Consider the following 22,671-nt stretch of genomic DNA (forward strand, 5'->3'; position numbering starts at 1 on the left):
CATTAGAATGTTCCCACCACGGGTTTATATCTTCTCTACTTTTATGTGTTTGAAAATTTCAATAACAAATGTTTTGGAAGTTATCATTAAATAATTTTAACTCCTTTCAAGCAAATCTGAAATACTGAACAGACTAAACATATATATTACATTGTAACTATTTAGTATTACCATCAATCAACTTTGTCTTGCTGCTACAATTAAAAGTCTTGTACAGGGCTTCCCTGGTGGCACAGTGGTTGAGAGTCTGCCTGCCGATGCAGGGGACACGGGTTCGTGCCCTGGTCCAGGAGGATCCCACATGCTGTGGAGCGGCTAGGCCCGTGAGCCATGGCCACTGAGCCTACGTGTCCGGAGCCTGTGCTCTGCAACAGGAGAGGCCACAACGGTGAGAGGCCTGCGTACCGCAAAAAAAAAAAAAAAAAAAAAAAAGCCTTGTACAGTAATAGTGTTCATAGCCTTCATATCCAGAAAAGCACCCTACAAATATATGCTATGATCATGACTAGAGATGTACATAACAGGCATTGACATGACTTCACAACTTTTGGGTTTTGCTATGTCTGTGACTCTCCATCTTATATGACATATCTATCTATCTATCTATCTGTACACACACACACACATATATATACACACACACACATATATATATACACAAACACACATTTTTTTTTATAGTAACACTTAAGAGTATTAATTATCTAGCACTAGATAATAAATTACCCTCAAATTTGGTGACTTAAACAAGATTTAGTATCTCAGTTTCTGTGGGTCAGCAATTCAGGAGCAGCCTAGCTGGGTGGTTCTGGCTCATGGTTTTTCCTGAAGTTGCAGTCAAGATGTTGGTCAAGCTAGAGTCATCTGAAGGCTTGACTGAGGCTGCAGGATCCACTTCTAAAACGGTTCACTTACTCGGTGTTGGCAGGCCTCAGTTCTTTGAAATGTGTACCTCTCCATAGGGCTGCTTCAGTGTCTTCTCAATGTAGCAGCCCTATGGTTCTCAACACAGGGCAATTTTACTCCTCAGAGGACATATGACAAGGTCTAAGACAACTGGGAGTGTGTGGTGGCGATGGAGGGAGTGTTGCTAGTGGAAATGGTGGGTAAAGGCCAAGGTTACTGCTAAATATCCTTCAAAACAAAGAATTCTCTGGCCCCCAATGCCAATAGTACCGAGGCTGAGAAACTGCCATAGAGCAGATGATCTCAGAGAAAGACCAAAGCAGGAGTCATAATGTCTTTTATGACCTACCCGCAGAAGTCACACTCCATCATTCCTGCCACAGTCTATACTTTAGAGAAGTGAGTTACTAAATAGTCTTCACTCAAGGGGAGGAGAATTAAAGCACCACCTCTTTAAGGGAGGAGTATCAAATAATTTTCATATCATTATTTTTAGCAACTTGATTTTTAAAAGTCAAAACACTGGAAAATATCTTGCTTACTTTTGGTAACACTAGATAAGTACTTTTTTATTGCTCTAGAAAAAAAACCTCTGAAATTCCACTTAACAAAGCTACTTTTACATCCTAGTGAATGGTCTCTGTTTGCAGTATTTCGATGATCTGATCTCAAAAAATTCTGTTAAGCATAAACATAGGCAGTCTGACATAGAAAAAAGTAAACCAGTAGTCAAAAGATTTCAGTTCTAGCTTTGGTTCTGGAACTTCCTAGCAAGTGATCTTGGCCAAAGCTTCTACGAGCCTGTTTCCAGATCAATAAAATGGGGGTGTCACTAGCTCTGCTTATCTTACAATGCTGTTTTGAGGCTCACATAAGATAATTATGTATAAGTACTTTATGAACTATAAAAGACAAGTAGTAAATGTTCCAAGTGGAAATGAACGTGCTATTATATAATACTTTCATGATCAGCTTCCAGCACGGGGTTTATCACATAGTAAATTCTCAACATATATTTTTAGATCTCTTACTCTCAAATTTGAGGTTGAGTATATTTCTGAAATAACAGTAAGATAGGGCAGGTTATTAAAATATAACCAAGGACCCAAATCCTTGATCATTTGTTGTCATGTTACGGAAAACTAAAATATCGTTTCCTTTCAAGTTAAAATGCACATTTATTCAGCAGTTTATGGATAGGATCTAGAACTACTACAATCAGAAACATAATGTAGCCAATTCTTTAGGCACTAAACTGAAAAAAAAGGTATTCCTATATATATTTGTTTCCCAATTTAGACTCTGAAGGAGAGCAGAAGCTATAGTTTATTTATCTGTTTATCTTCAGGAACATAATGCAAGATTAGTAAATACATACCGAAGCAGATAGTTCCTGACCTCAAGGAATTGAGAAACCTAGCTGGGGAGTCAGATTAAACAGATACGCACATAAATTACTAGAGACTTTTACAAAGCAATATATTTGCTTCCTCCAATCCATTCTGTAACACTCCAATCAAACCAATTTTAAAATACTTTCCCTCCCTACTTTACAACTCAAGAAACTGTAACTAGCTCTCTATTGCCTAGAAAACTGCAGTTGCCTTAACCCTACTCCAGACCTAATTCTTAATTTCTGGGGGTAGGACCCAAGCATCTATATGTTTAAAAGCTCCACAAGTGATTCTGAAACACAACCAGAATGAAAACCACAATTGGGTTCATCCTATCTGAGATACTACCCTTGTCAGGGCAGTCCATCTCATATCTAATTCTCTTAGTTATGTTTTCTCCTGTTACCTAAAAAGTTCCCTTTCTAGAAATGCTCCAAATACTACCCATCCTTCAAAACAACCTTCAGGGCTTCCCTGGTGGCACAGTGGTTAAGAATCTGCCTGCCAATGCAGGGGACACAGGTTCGAGCCCTGGTCTGGGAAGATCCCACATGCCGCGGAGCAACTAAGCCCGTGTGCCACAACTACTGAGCCTGCGCTCTAGAGCCTGTGAGCCACAACTACTGAAGCCTGCGCGCCTAGAGCCCGTGCTCTGCAACAAGAGAAGCCACTGCAATGAGAAGCCCGTGCACCACAACGAAGAGTAGCCCCCGCTCGCCACAACTAGAGAAAGCTGGAGTGCAGCAAAGAAGACTCAACACAGCCAATAAATAAATAAATTTATTTTAAAAAAAAACCAAACAAACAATCTTCAAATCCTTCCTTCATGAAACATGCCAACTACTATAGCCCACAGGGCCCTCACATCTCTGTATACATCAATACCTTTATATATATATATACATAGTTCACTAATATTTTATGTCTGTTTCTTTTAGACACTGGTGGACATTTAACACTATCAGATGGATGACCAACAGATTTCTTTCACTACAGCAAATCTAAAACATAAATATAAAAATACATACATTTCAAACTTTCAAAATTATGTTGCTTTAATACCTAGTTATAGAAATCTTCAGGCAATTGGCTTATTCCCTGACTGTAATTTTCATGACCACTGTCATTCATTAGTGCTAGTGATAAGCTTCCTTCAAATAACAGTTCCACATATCTAAGGCTGAACCATACAAGTTTATAACATGAATCTAATCCTAGGGTAGTTAGTCCTACATCTCTGAGATTGTCCTCAAGAAGTATGTAGAAAAATAATCAAGGGAAAGCATGAAACATTACCTTTCAATAGACTTGAAATCCAGGGTTAGACATTCTTGATATTAGGTTTGGAAGTATAAATTTGAATGTACAGTATATGAACAAGACACTGTTGAGACTGTATCAGACAATGAATTCAAAGGGAATATGCACAGAAAGTATAGTGTTTCTTTTTGCAGGTGGAAGGTTCAAGTTATCCTATCTAGTTTTTACTCAGGGCCAATCAATCCAAATATATAGGGTTATATAAGCAGTTCTCAACCAAAGGTGATTTTGCCCCAGAGGACATGTGGCAATGTCTAGAGACATTTTTGGTTGTCACAACTGGAGGCTGCAACTGGCATCTAGTGGGTAGGGTACGGGGTTGCTGCTAAATATCCTACAATGCACAAGATAGTCCTCACAACAAAAAAAATTATCAACCCAAGATGTCAACAGGAGGAGTAACCCTAGTGTTATACTATATTTGGGAATGTAAGCACAGCTTGATAGATGCTCATAATACTCACTGCATGTTCTCTTAATTTGCTATTTTTTCCCTTTTGCTCTCTTTAGCATCAATATCACTGAGACTGCTAATTTCAAAGCAGATCATTCAAAGCATAAGGCATTTAGGCCACTAACCTAGGTATCAGAAAATGAACCAAGCCAAACTTATAATGTCAGATGAGGAAATTATTAAAAGCATATCAGTGTAAGATGCCAACATCAAAATTTCACTTCAATTTAATACTAAAATCATGAAGGAGTCATTATTTATTATACCAAGTGAGAAAGATAACTAAGATTTTTACAAGTATTTGGTAGCCTAGGGAAGAAAACATAAATAGAAACTAGTATTCAAAAGTCTAAGTTCAAGATGGTTCAAGCTACCTAAAGCCCTAGATGCAGGATTTGATGAAGGGGGAAAAAAGAAATAGCTACTGGGGATTAAGAATAAAGCATTTAGGGCTTCCCTGGTGGCGCAGTGGTTGAGAGTCCCCCTGCCGACGCAGCGGACACGGGTTCGTGCCCCGGTCCGGGAGGATCCCACATGCCGCGGAGCGGCTGGGCCCGTGAGCCATGGCTGCTGAGCCTGCGCGTCCGGAGCCTGTGCTCCGCAACGGGAGAGGCCACAACAGTGAGAGGCCCGCGTATCGCTAAAAAAAAAAAAAAAACAAAAGAATAAAGCATTTATTTCTAGGAATAAAGTTATATCTATTACGGGGATAAGGAAATACAAGAATGAAGAGTTCAGAAAATACTTGGGTAAACCAGACACCTCAAGTTCAGTGTCACAGGACGGACTAAAGGCATGATTGTTAGGGGCACATAATTTGCAGGTGAGAAGACGGTCACAGCAGAGACACTACCCCATGTGGAATTATAGGGCTGCGTTAATGATCTACAGGACACTTACTCTCATTGCCCCTTTCCTCCCCTAAACCACAGCCTCCCTGAGCCCTTGGCAGATCAAAAGTAGAAGTTCTGACCTCTTGCGGGCACATGCTGATGTCATCGCTTTCTAGTTCTGAATCAGATGGAAAGGTCTCTCTGACACAGATTTCAAACACACATCCTTGCAAAAAGTTGCCCTAGATGTAAAAAGTGACCAGTACGTCACTAGATTCAAGAGAGACACAGAAAAACCTAAAAGAAGATTTCAAGGGACACATTAGAAATATAAAGGTAGATTTGAGATGGCAACTTAAGCTGAAAGAATGCAGAAAAGAAAAGCTACTAAGGACTTACAAAGCAATCTCTGAGAAAGCAACATAAATGTGTCCCTTCCAGACTGATATTTTCAAAAAGAGGAACCCTTCCTGCTTTTTTGTTTTTTCAGTCTTTATAAACAGAATACCTACTACAGTGCCTAGCACTGGCCATGCTGAATTAATGAATTTAAGAAAACAAAGAAGAAATTGGTTCAGATTTTTTTTTTGCATAATGATGTGTGATGCCTACACTCTGGACCGTAAGCTTGGTAAAGCAACCGATGCATACTTGCAGGTAGACTGACAGTAAGACACACACACTCACATACCTTCCGTCGTGTCACAGGCGTAGTGACAATGCCACCAAGGCCTAAGAGGAGAAGGTTTTGAGGAAAACAAGGAAATCTGAAACATCATTCAAGGTAACAGAAGTCAAAATGTTCAGGGTATAAAGTTACTCAGACAGCAGGCCTAGACAAAATAAACACTTGTTCTATTACCTTTTTGTTTTGTTGTCATGGGAATCTGTGTTTAGGAACACTTATTTTCTGCAACTAGATGATAGAGCAGTAAAAGGGGGATGGCTTTTATAAAAGAGAGAAACCTGTATCTATAAAGGCAGAAAAATAAATAAATCCTATGGGTTTTTATACAGTGACATGTGTGGAATCTGTCAATCTATAAGATTTATTCAAGTTAACAGAGAAGTCATTGCGGGCTCCTAGCCAAAACATTATTAACAGGTAACAATAATCCAACCTCTACTAAAATTATTGTGATGGGGGCAAGGCAGAGGAATGTAAAGCAGATACAGGGCCAAATAAAACAGAAAATAAATGAGATCTTAAAAGTTGAAAGAAGGTAAAAATGACTTTTTAAAAATAATCCAATAGTAAGAAAAAACCTAGAAGCCCAAAGAAGTTAGAAAACATTCAACCTGCCAGCAGGCTAATCTTCTTTTGTCAGAAGTCTAGAGCTAATCTCTTTGCTCCCTCCCTTTTGGCAACAGAAACCTGAAAAGTGAAGTTAAGCTCCACATGTTATTTAAAGAGCTGGACTGGAATACCCTGCATTTCTAGGGCCCACCAAAAGTACTGGCTCTGGTACACTGAGCCTTCCTGGAATGAGAGTTGTTGAATACACATCAGGGCTGTGCACCAATTCATCTGACTCCCCCACTCTACCCTAAACTACAGTTAGCACCTCTAAATGGGTGAGGAACAGAAATGAAAAAACAGGGACCCCAGAGCAGAGTGATCTGTTAAAACACACGTTAGATCATGTCTCCCCTCTGGTTATAACCCTCCATGGTCTCCCGTCTCAGAGTAAAAGGCACAATTCTTACAAAGGCAAATAAGACCCTTTATGATCCCAGCACCTCTGTAGCCCCTCCACTCGCTTCCCCTACTACTATTTGGACCCTGGTTCATTCAGTTCGAGCCATACTGGTCTTCCAGCTATGCTAGAGAATGAGGCCTTTGCCTCAGGGCATGTGCTGATCCCTCAACACGGAATTGTTCTTCCCTCCCCATTCAGGCCCAACCAGTGTACTACATCACTTCCTTCAGGTCGTTGCTCAATTGTCACTTTATCACTGAGGTCTACCCTGCTTAAAAGTGCAACACAGCCATCCCAGTATTCCCTCTCTTTTCCTTACTTTATTCCCCCATAGTATTTATCACCTGACACGTTATAAGTTTTAATTTTTTGTTTATTGTCTACTTTTATTCCCCTGCCCTTAGAATATAGTTTTTTGGGGTTTTTTTTTTTTTTGCAGTACGCAGGCCTCTCACTGTTGTGGCCTCTCCCATTGCAGAGCACAGGCTCTGGACGCGCAGGCTCAGCGGCCATGGCTCACGGGCCTAGCCGCTCTGTGGCATGTGGGATCCTCCCAGACCGGGGCACGAAGCCGTGTCCCCTGCATCGGCAGGTGGACTCTCAACCACTGCGCCACCAGGGAAGCCCAGAATATAGTTTCTTATGGGCAGAAATTTTTGTCTGTTTTGCTCATACTCTAGCACCTAAAGAGTGACCCACGCATAACAGGTGCTCAAAGTATCGGTATAACAAAGTCCTGGCCTCAAGGAGATTAGCATGAACCCATCCTCTTCTCCCTATAAGACTCCAAAGTTAGATCCTGTGCCCTGTAAGACTCCAAAGTTAGATATATCCATTTGTCCAAGGCCAAAACTTAGGGATCATTCTACACCCCTCTCTCTTCTGTACTTTCTCCCCCACGTTCAGCCTAGGAGCCAAGCCCAGAATCCATTTGTCAAAAGTGCAGAATTTACAGGCCACCATCTACTTCCTCCCTAGAATAAATTATTAAAAGGCTAAAATGCTGGGAAACTGGTTAATTTTATAAATCCTTAACAGACATGTACTGAACTTACAGAAGGACTATGCAAAGACAACTACTTCTAATACTAAAAGCTTCATTTATTTAAAAAAATTTTTTTTCAAGTTTAAAGAGGTTTTATTTGTCCTGAAGAAACCCGTGCATCACTTCCAAGTACATGGCAACCATGAAATGATATCCCTAGGTTCCAGAGTCAGGGGAAGCCACTTTATAATGAGGTTTTTTTGAGCTCTATAGTAATTATATCTCTTGGATAGAAACAAATCAATACCAAATTTCACAGTAAAGAGCAAAAGTCCAGTGTATTTTCAAAGGCCTAGAGAGGGAGTTATTTCTATTTATATCCTATACTATACTTACATAACAGAAGCACATACAGAGAATCTCAACTTTCCAAAATGTGCACAGAAGAATTTCAAGCCAAGGGGATTCATAAATTCAGGAATTAACTAGTTGCACTGATGATCCTTTAGGAAAAAATGTAATCTGGGCAATGAGTTCATTTTTGGTCTATCAATTCTGAGGAAGAGATATGACTTTAATAAGTCATTACCTCAGATTAGCTAGGCTGACATTGGTGGGATTGGTTAGTCATAGTTCTACTATTTCAAGTGACCCAGCAACCCCTTTCTTCACAAAAGGAGGGAGGGGAGAGGCAAACAGCACAAGAGAAGGTGCCACCACACAATCTTAGCAGTCTACAAGTACAGGAAAGAATTCTAAAGTGTTGAAACCCCAGAACCAAATCCAAAGTAGCACTGACAAGTATGCCATTCCTTTAAGGAGTCCAGCTCCTCATCTATACAACTGGGTTAATAATACCAGCCTTCACAGAGCCAGTGAAAACTGAATAATAATGCTTTGAAATGCAAATACATTATGAAGTGTAAAATCCCATAAAAATGTCAGTTAATACTAAAGTGAGAGGGATCTAGCACAGTGACTTCTTCCACCTTTGAATCCTAAGCCCCAGGGTCTCAGCACCATCTGCACTATTGCCCATGAAAGGCAAAGTCAATGCAGATCATCTCTGAGGCTGATTTAGAGGGAAATCAAAAGCATAGTCCTCAGTATCAAGAAATTAAACTGGCAGAACTGAAAAGCCAGAGGTTCAGGATATCCTTATTTTAAAATGGGAGCCAGTGGAAAGGTTTCAGTGGAAAATGGAATCCGATAAATAAAGGATGACTTTATAGCCAACCTGATTGAACTCTTTCTTAAAAGTCTGTATCAATAATACAAATATTTGCCATTGTGTTTAACTATTTATTGGTTGGCACTGGTAACATGCAGACAATCACCTTGCTTTTGGTTACAAAGGAAAGCAAATGGGAAGCAAGATCAGCATGGGCCTATTATCACCACTAGGAAAATAAACGGCACACCCCTCTCACTCATTAGGAGCCAAGAAAGTCACCTTTGCATACTCAATAATGACGTGCTTTTATTTATTCGTGCCCTGGCTCATGCTAAAAAAAGGAAAAGATTTAAAATGGTGAAGGGCCATTAATACTAAAAAAATTTAGCTTCACTTTTTTTTCTAATAAATTTTTCTTTTACTATTTATTTTTGGCTATGTTGGGTCTTCGTTGCTGCGCACAGGCTTTCTCTAGTTGCAGTGAGTGGAGGCTACTCTTTGTTGCAGTGCGCGGGCTTCTCATTGCGGTGGCTTCTCTTGTTGTGGAACATGGGCTCTAGGTGCACGGGCTTCAGTAGTTGTAGCACGCGGGCTCCGTAGTTGTGGCTCGCGGGCTCTAGAGCGCAGGCTCAGTAGTTGTGGTGCAAGGGCTTAGTTGCTCCGTGGCATGTGGGATCTTCCTGAACCAGGGCTTGAACCCATGTCTCCTGCATTGGCAGGCGGAGTCTTAACCACTGCGCCACCAGGGAAGTCCTTCACTTATTTTTATTAGTTATTTACACACAATCTTGTTCCACAAAGCATTTAGGAAGTTGGATTTGATTTCTTAGTAAATTTTGCCATCCTTTTATCAAAAGTTTTGTTATACACTTTATATACTGATGATAAACATAAAATGCACAGCACAATGCCTGGAACATAGAACACAATCCATAAATGTAGTTATTATTTGCATCAGGCTATAAACCCTATCAGGGAATGGACTGTCTTAGTCTGTCTTGCTTAACACTCTAGCTCAAGAAACCTAGCCTGCTATCTGGTCCATAGCTGGTACTCAATAAATATTGTTTAATAAATGATTGAATATGATTTAAGAATAATTCTCAACACTCACCTATTTTATGGTACCAGTGCCCCACCTCCTGTAATCAGAGGCAAGTGTCTGGAAAACCCATACACCAGAGGAAAGGCATTTAAGTTCCTGTTTATATTTCCTTAAACTCACCACAAAGCTCCTCCCCCTCCTTCTGTCCCCAAACCACAAAATCAATGCTGTGCAACAATGTATTCTTCAAAAATCTTGCTTCATTTCCCCTCACAGACAACAAAGTTCCTTAAAATTGCAAGACTTAGTTTAGTTCCTTTTACCCCTTAAAAAGGAAAGGCATATTTGTAAAACCCTATCAATTCCCAAATTTCTAGTCTGATTCCTTGATCTTTAATTCACGGTTGGTTATCACTCAGGTTGCTACATACTTGCTTTACTATATATACTCAGTACAAATTAAAATACTGAAAATTGGCTTAATATTTAAAAAAATTTTTTTTAAGTTCCACATCAAAGTGTATCACACTTCAGAGCAATCAAATTAGGAAACTGACCCAGATTATTTCAGTGACATTGCATTCCTTGAAATACTTTCAGAGATTCTTTTTTGGAACAGACTTCAGATCTAGTTCTACAAGTCACACAGGAAATTCTGTGTCATTACTTTATGGTTACAACTTCTATCTGACCTAAAACAGTATCATCAACCTGGCTACCTAATCTTTTTCACCAGACTTCAGTCCAATTTTCTAAATTATTTCAGATTCAATTTGATTTTGTTATTTCCTAAAATTAAATCTGCTCTCAAGAAAATGAAGATAGTGAAAAATAACACAGGCTCCAAAGTGGATTCTAAGAGAAGTTAAAAAAAAAGTTTTCTGCCACACCTGAAAGTTGCTAATTGAAAGAACAACTTCAAATAACTACTCTGAATGAGATAACACTTGTACATCTAAATTCTGATACTTTCAATCCAAAATCAGTTACATTTGTTTATGGTCAACTGTCACATAATATCAGTTATTTTTCTCCACCAATATGCTATAGGTTACATCTTAAATACCCTTAGCAGAACTGCCTCCATGGAAAGACACACAAGAAACTTAACAGTGGTTGTCTCTGAGGAAAGGAATAGCACAATTGGAGAACAAGAAAGGAAAGGCAACTTTTCGCTATCTTTTTATACCTTCTGAATTTTATACAATGTGAATGTATCACCTACTTTTAAAAACCTGTTTAACAAAATTACTTCCAAGTGTCAGATATTGATGGTTTCTAAAAGCCAGAAAAGTACAGTACTAAAAAAACATGGAGTTCATTTTAATGGCACTTCGATGTAAATCTGGATCTCCAGAGCTAAGGCAGAGCTATTCACACCAACGTAGGGAAACCTTGCAAGGAATTCTTTTCAAGTTCACTAAACTCTCCATAGTTGAGCTGTTCTGCTGTATCACTCCTTAAGGTTTAAACATTATTGGAAACAAAAACTCGGTACCACAAAAATTAATGTGTCAATTCAAGAATGAAAAATGGAGGTAAACTAATGAGCTATTAAAGGAGCAATGATCCAAACACATCTTCGAAAATTAGCAAATCAACAGCACACTATAAAAATGGAAAAAAGATGTCAAGCATAGTGCCATCAGCAACATAACTCAAACAGCCTGAACCAGAAAATGCAATATGATCTGTTGCTGGACACAATTGCACAATCTCAATTACCCAGAAGATTCTATAAACCGGAAATTCATGCTGGGGCTTTAAGAAACACAGGAATTATATTTAAAGATTAACAAGTCCAAAAGCCTGGAATTTGTGGCGAAACAAGAAAATAATTTTGTAGACCTCTCTTCAAATGATGCATGCACAGGAATTACATGAATTAGCTTCAGATCAGGAGGTCTCAAATTTCGGTACATCTAAAATATAGTGTTTAAAGCCTTGAAAGTTAGAAAAGTTTAGTGAAATATTTCAGGTCTGAACATTTTACAGTATCATTTAATTGAAAACACATTCACAGTGTGAATTAAAGCTGCAAAGTGTCTCTTCCTTCCTTTGCTATATATTCCATATCCATATCGTGTACCTCAGGCTCTAAGTGTAGATAAGTTCCCTGCAAACTCTCAAAGGGACTTTAAAAACACAGTATTTCACAAGAATTATCGCAATTAAAAAATATTTACAATACCTCCCAGCATTGTTAATAACTTTTTGATCTTGAGGGCGTGCATCGGATCTGAATCTCACTTGCTCCAAAGGAGAAAACTGTTTTGTCAAACAATACTTAAACGAGCAGTGGTATGTGACTAATCAGTGAGGCCGCCAGTTTCTCAAGCTGCAGTGTGTTTGCAGGCACTACCACCCACCCCCCACTCTGCGAAAAGGAAATACGCTTTCAACTGAATCGGAAACACACCACACTAAAGCTGGCACAGGACTCACCGAGATAAAGTCGGTATTTTAAGCTCTATGGATAGCTACTAATTCAGGTGCGAATTCAAAAAGAACGCTTCTCAAAATGGGATTTCGACAGAGGTTTGCAAAAAAGCCCGCACTGAACGCCCTTCGTCCTCAGTTTTGTTCAGATGACGGCAGTCTCCCGGTCGAGCTTTGCCCTTCTGTTTCTCCAGGCAGCTCCCCGGGCTTGTCTGCTCCGAGGGCAGGCTCCGGCGCCCAAGGTGGGCACATCTCGGGAGAGAGTCCTTCTGCTCGATGCCAGCTGGGAGACCCCCAAAGAGGGCCCTCCTGTTCCTGTCCCCAAAGCAGCAACCCCCCAAGAAGGGAATGCGCAGGGTGCGAGCCAGGGCCGGGCTCCAACACCATCACCCACCGCCCATCGTGGACCTGCGTCCTACACACAGCTGACCACCTATGTGGGTGTGCAGGGTGAGGGGTGCAAGGGGTACAGGGAGAGAAGGACAGGGAGAGAAGGGGCAAGGATGCCCTCCCCCAAGGAAAATTCCTACCGCTTGGTGCATTGCTGAGCCGTGGGGGCAGGCCTGGCTCTGGGGCATAAAGGGTCACCCAGCCCACCGAGGCCCCGAGCCCGGTGACACTCACCACACGGAGCCATAGGCGCCGGAGCCCACCGGGGACAGGTTTTGGTAACGCTCGGGCACCTCCCAGATTGTCTTGTTCAGCTCCTGCCGGTAGAACGTGGGCCTCTCCTGAGACATCTTCCAGCGGTGGCCGCGGGGCGAGGAGGTGGCCCTGCGGGGCCCCGCCTGCGCCCGCACCCGCTTCCCCGACCTCGTCGCCCGGCCGGACGGGCGGGGGACCCTGCGCTGGCCGCCCGCGCAGGTGTGAGTGCCGCCAGCCAGACAACTCCCGCGCGCGCGGCCCCTGTCAGCCGCAGAGGCTGGACGCTCCTCCGCGACGGGGGTGAGCCCTGCTAAGGGCAGGGGCACGCTCAGGGGCTCAAGGCTGCGCCCGCCAGGTTCTCGCTGCACCCTCTCCAGACCAGGCCGACTCCCGGCTGCACCGCGGGACTACGGCTCCAGCTGCAGCGACCGCGGAGGTTCCAGTGGTCGCCGTTCCACAGCCTGCGAACAGGAGCCTCCCGCCGTACTCTCGCGAGAACAGCTCCGGGGCCTCTCTGCGAGCCGAGATTTTACCCAATATGGAACCTGCCCAAGGGAGGGGGTTGATGAGAGGAGAGGATGGGAGGAGCAATTCTCGCGAGAAGAGAACAACAGCTGGCCACCAGAGGTAGGAACTCCCAGGGACTGCTCTTCTTAAGGGCGCCAAGGCGGACCCGAGAAGGAGGGGATAAGCAGACAACACATGCCGCGTGCGCCCCGCCGTGGTCGGCGGGGCAAACGCCTGGCTCCCAGGTGGAAAGCGACATTGACAAACAAGGTGTCGGGAAAAGAGCCAAAAGACCTTTGAACTGCGGGTAGTCACCAGCAGCCAGCCGAGCACCTGCTCAGCAGAACCCCCAATTTCCAAGAAATACTTGCATAATAAAAAGGAAGGTTCCGGCCAGAAAGCCGTTGCAGTCCCATCTGCTCAAGGACATACACGGCTTACTCTTCGGAATTCTGACGAAATCTGTCCCAAAGGTAAATATTAGCCCTGCATTAAGGTTGAGGTTTTCCACCCAAATCTTCTAGTAGTTCTCAAACTTTTATGTGTAGAAGAATCACCTTGAGAGTTTAAAAATGCATATTCCCAGGATCCACAGTGAGTTTAGTTGGAGAGGTCCGTGATGCGCACCAAGAATGTGTATTTTTACAATACGCCCCAGGTAATTCAGATTCAGGAAAGTCCCTGGTATCTCCCTTTGAGAAGTATTTTTAAACCATTACCCTGAAGGTTTGAAACTGATTCCTACCTTGAAGAGCTTCCAGTGAAGAGGATTTTAAGAATTTTAATCATGCCTCTCAGAGTAAGAACAGTGCAGAGAGTAGTCTTCCGGCAGTGTCATATTGGGCAAGTCAATTGACATTTCTCAGACCTTAGTTCCAGTTTATGCAAAGAGAATTCCTGCCCCACATTCCCACCTGAAAGGTGAACAAGATAATAAATGTGAATGGGCAAGGTATTCTAACCCCATACCTTGCCACCACTGTTAACCTATTCCTACGCTAAAGCTTGTAACAATAGGCAGAATTGGACCCTATCTTATTCTTAGTCATTTCTTTTAGAAATAACTAGATTCAAGCCAGGACAATTCTCATCACTATCCATGATTATTCTCTTTTGTGTATGCATCCCTTGGAGTGCTCAGACTTTGCCTATCTTGTTCCAGCATCTAGCACAGTGCCTAGAACATAAAAGGTACTTCATAAATATTTGTTGAACAAATTATGAACAATGACCATGATCTCAATTTAGGAGGCGGTGCAGGATTCTCAGTTCTCCTCAAAGAAAACCGAAATAAAACCCCAAACCAGGGTCATGGGTGATTTGTGGAAAGCTTTCTTTGGATTCAATGTGACTTAGCCTGGCATGTGACTCTTGCCTACGAAGACATGTTGCTTAAAAATGTTCCAAGGGACTTCCCTGGTGACACAGGCAGGTTAATCCGCCTGCCAATGCAGGGGAGATGGGTTTGAGCCCTGGTCCGGGAAGATCCCACATGCCGCGGAGCAACTAAGCCCATGTGCCACAACTACTGGGCCCACGCTCTAAGGCCTGAGAGCCACAACTACGGAAGCCTGTGCTCCTAGAGCCATGCTCTGCAAGAAGAGCAGCCACCACAATGAGAAGCTGCACACCTAGAGCCCGTGCTCCGCATCAAAGGGTAGTCCCCACTCGCTGCAACTAGAGAAAGCCCGCGCACAGCAGCAAAGACCCAACACACCCAAAAATAAAAATAAAGAAATAAATTAATAAAAAATAAAAATGTTCCAATTCAACCTGCAGGGTAGGGAGCTTTCTAAGAAGTATCAGAGGTTGAAGGAGGAAGTGAGAGCAAAAATGCAACTGTAAAGATATGAGGGGTGGGAGTGGGGAATCAAGGTGATGAGTGCAAGGATACAAGGGAGGAAACCTGGAAGTAGGAATTCTAAGAAATTCATATATTTATCCAACAAATTGGAATGATGAAGTGAGAGTGACCAAAAGGGTAAAGATGAGCAATACATTCACTCATTCAACAAATATGTATTGAATGCATCCTAGGTACCCGGCAGTTCTGATGGAAAAGTGATTAAAAAGCAGAGAGTTGCTGCCTATGTGGAGCTTACAGTGAACAGCAGGGCAATCATTCAATTATTCAACACAAATTTATTGTGCACTTACTAGGTCTATCACATTGCTTTAGGCACCAATGATACAGCAGTTAATGAAAGAGAAAAATCCCTGCCCTTTTGGGGATGAGACAAATTACAAAAAGGGATAGGTAAAGTGAACAATATATTAGACACTAATACAGGAATCAAGCAAGTGTAAAACTGCAACTGAGCCAAGCAGGAATACAAGGCACAGTGAGAGGCAGTGATTGGTATTGAGCCTCACAAGGAGGTTAAGGGGGATTAGGGGCGGGGAGCAGAGCAGGAGACCTGGGCAGCAGTGTCCTTCAGTGGAAGAAGCCAAGCTTGTGGGGCTGAGAATTAAGGTTGGAGACCTCAGTGACCCTCTAGCCTCCAGTTTCCTCCCGCGTCTTCTCTTCCCACAGGGTCGTCGGGAGACTCAAGTGAATTACTGTACGTGAAGTGCGGGGCGCGAGGCCTGGCATCAAGGAGGCCCTCAATCAAGAGTCGTCGAGAGCGGAGGGCTGGGTGACACAGGTAACCGCGGCGCAGCTGGGCCTCTCCCCGCTCCCCACCCCGGCTGCCCAGGCTCCGCTTCCTCGCCCCGCTCTTGTCCCCCGCCCGCCAGAACGCCCGCGGGTTCGGACGCAACGGCTCGGGAACCGCCGGCGTCCGCGTCCACAGCGCCGCCCGCCTGGCCGGAGCTGCTTCCGGCTCCAGCGCCCGCCCTCCCGCCGCAGCCCGGGAACCAGGTGAGCCGAGGAAGGAGGGGAGCCGCTGCCGGAGCCGCCCGGGGCCGCGGGCTGCAGGTGGTGGCGGCGGTGCCCCGGCCCGGGCGTCGGGTGCGAAGGACCAGCCCCTCGTTACACTCGGAAGTCCCTGGGCGAGGCCCGCGGCCGTCGCCGCAGGGGTAGGCACGTCGCGGCCGCTCAGTCAGTGTTTGGGGAATGAATGAGTGACGGCCGTCCCTGGGAGCTTCTCTCTCTTACGTGTCGGCTCTACTTGTGAAAGGCCGCGTGGAACAGCAGTGAGGAGAGATGGTGTGTGCGTTTGGCAAGTTGAATCCTTCCACACTCGTGGGTCTCAGTTGTCAGAAGCGCCAGAACTGGTCTACTCCATGAGCCTCACCTGACTCCCCCATCCGCCTCCTCCTGAGGCCTGACTGCCCAGACGCTCTTCCTCCTTTAATACTTCACTGCTTTTGTTCATCTTGTTCCTTCTGACTGAGCCCCCACTTCCACCTCTCTTGGCCCCTTTCTTTTCCTGTTAAGTTCTGTTTATGAATGTGTCCCTCTGCGAAGCCTTCTCCAACATCCCCACCCCAATAATGAGTTTCTCTCCAGCACAGCCCTTTACTAATACTCTCACCAGTTCACATTAAAGGTAGTTGTCGGTGTGTTCCCACCATCCCCAGCCACTAGACCGAGTGACTGAAAGATACTGAAAGCAATGCTCTTTGCTTGTGCCTTTTCTTTTTCCACATACATTCCCCCTTAAAAGCATAACATAAAAGCATAACAGGCAAAGGGCTGTTGTTTCTGATGGAATTACAAATATTTTTTTTGAAATTCTGGAAGTGAATTTTACCTTCCCATGATTGTAGAGCACATATGAAAGATGACCATATGAGAGGATAGTCTTGAAACTAAACTAAGGTTCAGGATTTCACATCTGTTGGGTTAATAGTCAGAAAACTGGGCTGTATTTAAATATTTTATTCTTGGCTTTTAAAGTACTTTCAACACATTATGTAAAAGAATCAATCGATGGCTGGATGGATAGGGGTAGTATGGGGGAAAGAGCTAGGTCAAAAGTACCCATGTTAACAGTATGCCCAAAACTAGCACTGAATGACTGAATAAAGATAATTAGCTATATTTACAGTGGTCTTCATATTTCATTGTGTATCAGAATCATCTGGAGGGCTTCTTAAAATAGACTGCTGCCACATCCTCAGAATTTCTGATTAATTTTGTCTTGCTAGTTGGGCCTGAGAATTTGCATTTTCAACAAGTTGCCAGATGCTGCTGATGTTGTTTGTGGGACCAAGTGTGGGCTACAGAGATTAATTTCTATTAGTTAGTAGTGAATCCAGATGTCCCAAACTATGTCACATTTGTAGAATATGAAAATAAAACCTTAAGTTGTTCAGACCATGGCCCACCCACCTAAATATTTTGTCTGATGGCAGGAAGCATCAGGGAATTGTAGGAGTCAGTAACCGAGATTCCCTCTTGTGTTGTGTCTCAGCTGAAAGGTCATTATCCCATCAGTATAGTTGGGATTACTTTCTTCGGAAATGCATCATCTTTTCCACGTTAAAGTACATTTGCCACTTGTCAGTAACAGCTTCTGATCATCATACCTCATAGGGAAGGGTCCTGCTAGTGCATAAAAACAAGCCAGTAGGGCTTCTGTGAAGTCAAGAAAGACATAATGGAACTGAAGAAATTTCAGAGATGACTACTAAAAACAAAACAATAAGGAAATTATGTGTTTTCCCTTGCTGCCTTTATCCAGTCATATGATAAGTCCTTTAAAGACAGCTTTCTACCTGCCCCTCCTAGCCATCCTGACTGTGGTCCCATGAGTTGTGACTTGATTGCCTCTCCCTTAGACTACCATGGTAGTAATGGGCTCCCACTGGTCTTTTTGCCTCAGTCTCTCCTGTCTCCAGTGCTGTCCAATAGAACTTTCTGTGATGATGGAAGTGTTTTATACCTGCCCTGTCCGGTACAGTAGCCCCTGCCACACATGGCTGTTGAGCACTTGAAATGTAGCTAGTGTGACTAAGGAGCTGAATTTTTCATTTTATTTATTTATAATCTTTAGGCCGTGCCACGCGGCATGTGGGACCTTAGTTCCCTGACCAGGGATCAAACCCGTGCCCCCTGCAGTGAAGCGTGGAGTCTTAACCACTGGACCAACAGGGAAGTCCCTCATTTAATTTTAATTTTATTTAATTTAAATAGCCACAGGTAGCCAGTGGCTACCGTACTGGGCAGCACAGCTCTAGACTATACCACTGATATGATTCATCTTCCCAAAGCACATCTCTGTGCATATTACTACTCCTTCTCGAACATTTTAAATAGCTAAAAAGTCCAGGTTCAGCCCAACATTCAAGACCCTCCAGAAGTAGGCCTCAACCTACTTTTTTGGGTTTGACACTGACTTTACTCAGGCCTATTGAATTACTTGCCTTATATTATCTCTGTAATTTTATCCTGTTCTCTTTCTGAAATACCTTATTCTCCTCCCTGCCCCCAGCTTAGCCAGAGCAGAGTTCAAACGATATCTCCCCTAGGAGGACTTCCTCATCCTTCTAGGTTGGGGTTATTAATCCCACTCTATAGGAGATCATGTGGCATTAGATGTGACATCTATTTTAGAATCAGAAAGACCAGGTTCAGATTCTGGCTCTGCTGTTTAATAGTTATATGATTCTGAGGAACCCGCTAAACTCACAAGTGAAATGAGTATAATCATTATCAGGAAAATAATACCTATCTTTTGAGATGATGTGTGTGAAGAAGCTGGCATATGGCAGGCCAGCAATAAATGTTAATTCCTGTCTTTCCCACCTCTAAAGTCTTATAGCACCATATGTTGGTATTTTTATTCTACTAAATTGTAGAGTCTTTGTCCTTTTTTTTTTTTTTTTTTTTTGTCTGAGGTTCCCTGACCAGGGATGGAACCTGTGCCCCCTGCTTTGGAAGCACAGAGTCTTAACCACAGGACTGCCAGGGAAGTCCCAAGTCTTTGTCCTTTTGTATCCTCAGAGCACCTAGCATTCAGCAAATGTTTGTGGAACACTGAATTAATCGACCACAGGTGAAATAGCATTCGTCAGTCAGAAATAAATGAAGGCCAAGAATGCATATGGTAGAAATTCACAAGATTGTGAAAATGAAAGCAGACAACCCCACCAAATCCTGGTCTAGTAGATGGTGGCCACCTCTTGAAATATAAATGATGTAGACTGAAGACAATAAAATGAAATCCTTCTTTCCATAAGTGAACTGATGAGATATAATACCTCCTAAGGGTGCGACAACAGAAAACATAAATGCTTTAGCTTTGAAAGAGAGAGAAATTCTTGGGGTATAAACTATAATTTGTGATGGGAGGAATCTAGCCTGCAGAGATGTTTTGTTAGAGGTGTACTGTGTTTTTAAAAATATGTAAGGTAATCAACAACATTTAAAAGTCAGAAGATTTCACATAAAAATCTGGAATTATGACTTCTCTGGGAAAAGATCAGATCTGGCCATGCTGGACCCCACATGACCCATGGCAACAATTGCTGCAGTTGAGTAGCTGCAGCTACCTGTCCCAGGCCCACTGTTTCCACTATGCTTGATGTTCATATGTTGCCTGCTTCATGCCTGCTTCGTGCTACTTTCAGAAACAAAATGCTGGATTCTAGACACTGCATCTAACCCAGGATGGCAATTTTTATAATCTCAATATAATAAGCAAGTTAATTAGGGTCTTTTCAGTTGCCAGGAACAGATATATTCTAGTCATAGAAGTTTATTGTAAGATTACATAGGAAAAGTAAGGAAGACTGGATCAATATTCCTATGGGTGGAGGAAAGAAAGGGAAAAATATTACTTATGTTATAGTGTCCAGTTCTGCTTTTTTTTTCTGTAAGACACGAAGTACTGATTCTCTTAATACATTGTAAAATACCTCTTCCATCCTCTTCTGTATTCCCTAACCACACTCACTTTATTGAATTTGTGATCATTAGTTCATAAGTGTTATACAGCTCACCCCTGCTACCCAATGCTTTGAGAGTAAACATACATTATATAACTATGGTCAAGTTACCTAACTTTTCCAAAACCTCAGTTTTATCACCTATAAAATGAGGATAATAGTAGCACTAGGATTGTTGTTGGAATTAAAAGAAATAACTCATGAAAAAAATCTAGTGCAATGCTTGGTATATAATAAGTGCTCTACAAATGTTGGTGTTGATAATGTTTCTGCTGCTGAAGATACAGGATAATTCTGATGGAAAACAAATGTTGCTGATACATTGAACTTGTTTGCAGCCTCACCTATACAAGAACTACTTGTGTAATCTGCATAATTTGAGTGTTTACCTATATATTTTATAACTATGCAAAATATATATATGTATACTTTTTACACATTTGTGTGGAAGAATATTAGAGTTCATGCTGTTTTTATTATTCAAAAACACAGATGATCAAGAACAGTTATACCTTCTCCCAGAGATGGATCTATATCCATCCTCATTAACTCTTCTCATTCTCTTTAAAACAGCAGGATGATACTACAGATTTTTAAAGCTTAAAGTGACCTTAGAGATCATATTGTCAAACCATGTCATTTTATGGACAAGGAAACTGAAATTCACTTTCTAAGAAACTTGCCCCCAGTCATACAGCTAGTTAGAAAAACAGCCAGGGCTAGAACTCCAGAATCCTGATATCCTGTGCAGTGCTTTTTCTGCTACATCATGATGCCACTAACTGGATACTTGACCATAATTCAAGAAATACTTGTTGAGGGCCTGCTAAGCGTCAGGCATTATCCTGGGCTCTGGGGATACAGCCATGAACAAAGTCCTGCCTCTTGGATTTACATTTTAGTGTGGGAAACAGACAATGAACAAATAGACAAATATTGAATCAGGTACTGGTTAGTTCTATGAAGAAAGGAAAAGGGTAAAGGGATAATGATGGATGCTATTTTAGAGAGAAAAGGAGTTAAAAGACACTATGTTGACCCTTTAACCCTTAGCATTTTCAGTGAAAATTGGTGATTATACTTTTACCTCTTAATCTTTTCCCCTGCAACATAGCAACATAATTGAATATAAAGAAAACTAGGCTTTCTAGCTGGACACCTGGGTTCTAGTCCTGACTCTAATTATTCAAAAACCAAGGTTGTTTAAACTTCTGGGCTTTGGTTTCTCCATTTTGAAAATGAAAATAATATATACCTTGCTTTCTTTATAGGGTTGTTTTAAGTATAAAATTATACAATAAATGGAATGCTTATTTCCGTAAAAATGTGCCAAGGATCTAGACTTTTTAAAAACTCTTTTGTTTAACTTCTTTCCACTTATCCAGGAATGATGCAACCAGAGAGGAGCTTCCAGAGTTTGGGCTCTAGATACAGGCAAAACTCTTTCATGTATGATGTGAAGCGAGATGTGTACAATGAGGAGAACTTTCAACAGGAGTACAGAAGGAAGACCGCTTTCTCTGGGAAGTTGGACATCGACATCAGCACCGTCAGTCACCATGTCCAGTGCCGGTGCGTGTGTGCGATCATTCAGCTGCCACCAAGCTGGCAGCCCTAAAACTCTACTTGACACCTTTGGTGCCTACTTCTGTTTTCCTCCTCTGAATTCCTGTCATCAGAACCCTTAGCTTATTGCATAATTCCTCTACAGTTTTTTTGTGGTTTGTCTTGTAGCACCTTCTTTTTTTTTTTTTTTTTTTGCGGTATGCGGGCCTCTCACTGTTGTGGCCTCTTCCGTTGCGGAGCACAGGCTCTGGATGCGCAGGCTCAGCGGCCATGGCTCACGGGCCTAGCTGCTCCACGGCATGTGGGATCTTCCCGGACTGGGGCACGAACCCGTGTCCACTGCATCGGCAGGCGGACTCCCAACCACTGCACCACCAGGGAAGCCCCCTTCTTTTTTTTTTTTTTACTTTTTAAAATTTTATTTTATTTTTGGCTGTGTTGGGTCTTTGTTGCTGCACACTGGCTTTCTCGTTGCTGCGCGGGCTCCTCATCACGGTGGCTTCTCTTGTTACGGAGCACAGGCTCTAGGTGTGCAGGCTTCGGTAGTTGTGGTGCATGGGCTCAGCAGTTGTGGCATGTGGGCTCAGTAATTGTGGCACACAGGCTTAGTCACTCCGTGGCATGTGGGATCTTCCCAGACCAGGGATCAAACCCGTGTTCCCTGCATTGGCAGGCAGATTCTTAACCACTGCGCCACCAGGGAAGTCCCTTCTAGCACCTTGTTGATTATAAACTTCATGGACATGAAGACCTTGGCTGTCCCCCACAGCATCTAGGGATGGTATTTAATAAATACATTGTTTGATTAACCACCATTGCCAGTCTCCTAACAACAACAACAAAAGCAACCGTGGTGAAATAATTAATGA

At 42.6% G+C, this 22,671-nt stretch overlaps 2 protein-coding genes across 5 annotated transcripts in view; one reads left to right on the forward strand and one right to left on the reverse strand.

Moving 5' to 3' along the window:
* Positions 1-13,425, reverse strand: part of MAPK14 (mitogen-activated protein kinase 14) — a 72,369-nt gene extending 58,944 nt beyond the window's left edge. Inside the window, exon 1 of one of the 4 annotated variants that reach the window (XR_010946857.1) lies at positions 12,875-13,425. Coding sequence is in view for 2 of the 4 variants with exons in the window: in XM_067753189.1 (XP_067609290.1) it covers positions 12,875-12,990 (116 nt within the window). In the remaining 2 variants the exon portion in view is untranslated. Of the gene's footprint in view, positions 1-12,002; positions 12,234-12,874 lie in introns of those variants that run through there. The other 3 variants (XM_067753189.1, XM_067753188.1, XM_067753190.1) reach the window with 3 other exon arrangements.
* Positions 13,426-15,558: 2,133 nt separating this feature from the next.
* Positions 15,559-22,671, forward strand: part of SLC26A8 (solute carrier family 26 member 8) — a 73,349-nt gene continuing 66,236 nt past the window's right edge. The window contains 2 exon segments of the mRNA XM_067753193.1: positions 15,559-16,262; positions 21,622-21,808. Coding sequence (XP_067609294.1) covers positions 21,624-21,808 — 185 coding nt within the window. The 5' untranslated portion in view covers positions 15,559-16,262; positions 21,622-21,623.

The sequence above is a fragment of the Pseudorca crassidens genome, chromosome 10 (genome assembly GCF_039906515.1).
Source record: "Pseudorca crassidens isolate mPseCra1 chromosome 10, mPseCra1.hap1, whole genome shotgun sequence".
Taxonomy (NCBI): Eukaryota; Metazoa; Chordata; class Mammalia; order Artiodactyla; family Delphinidae; genus Pseudorca; species Pseudorca crassidens.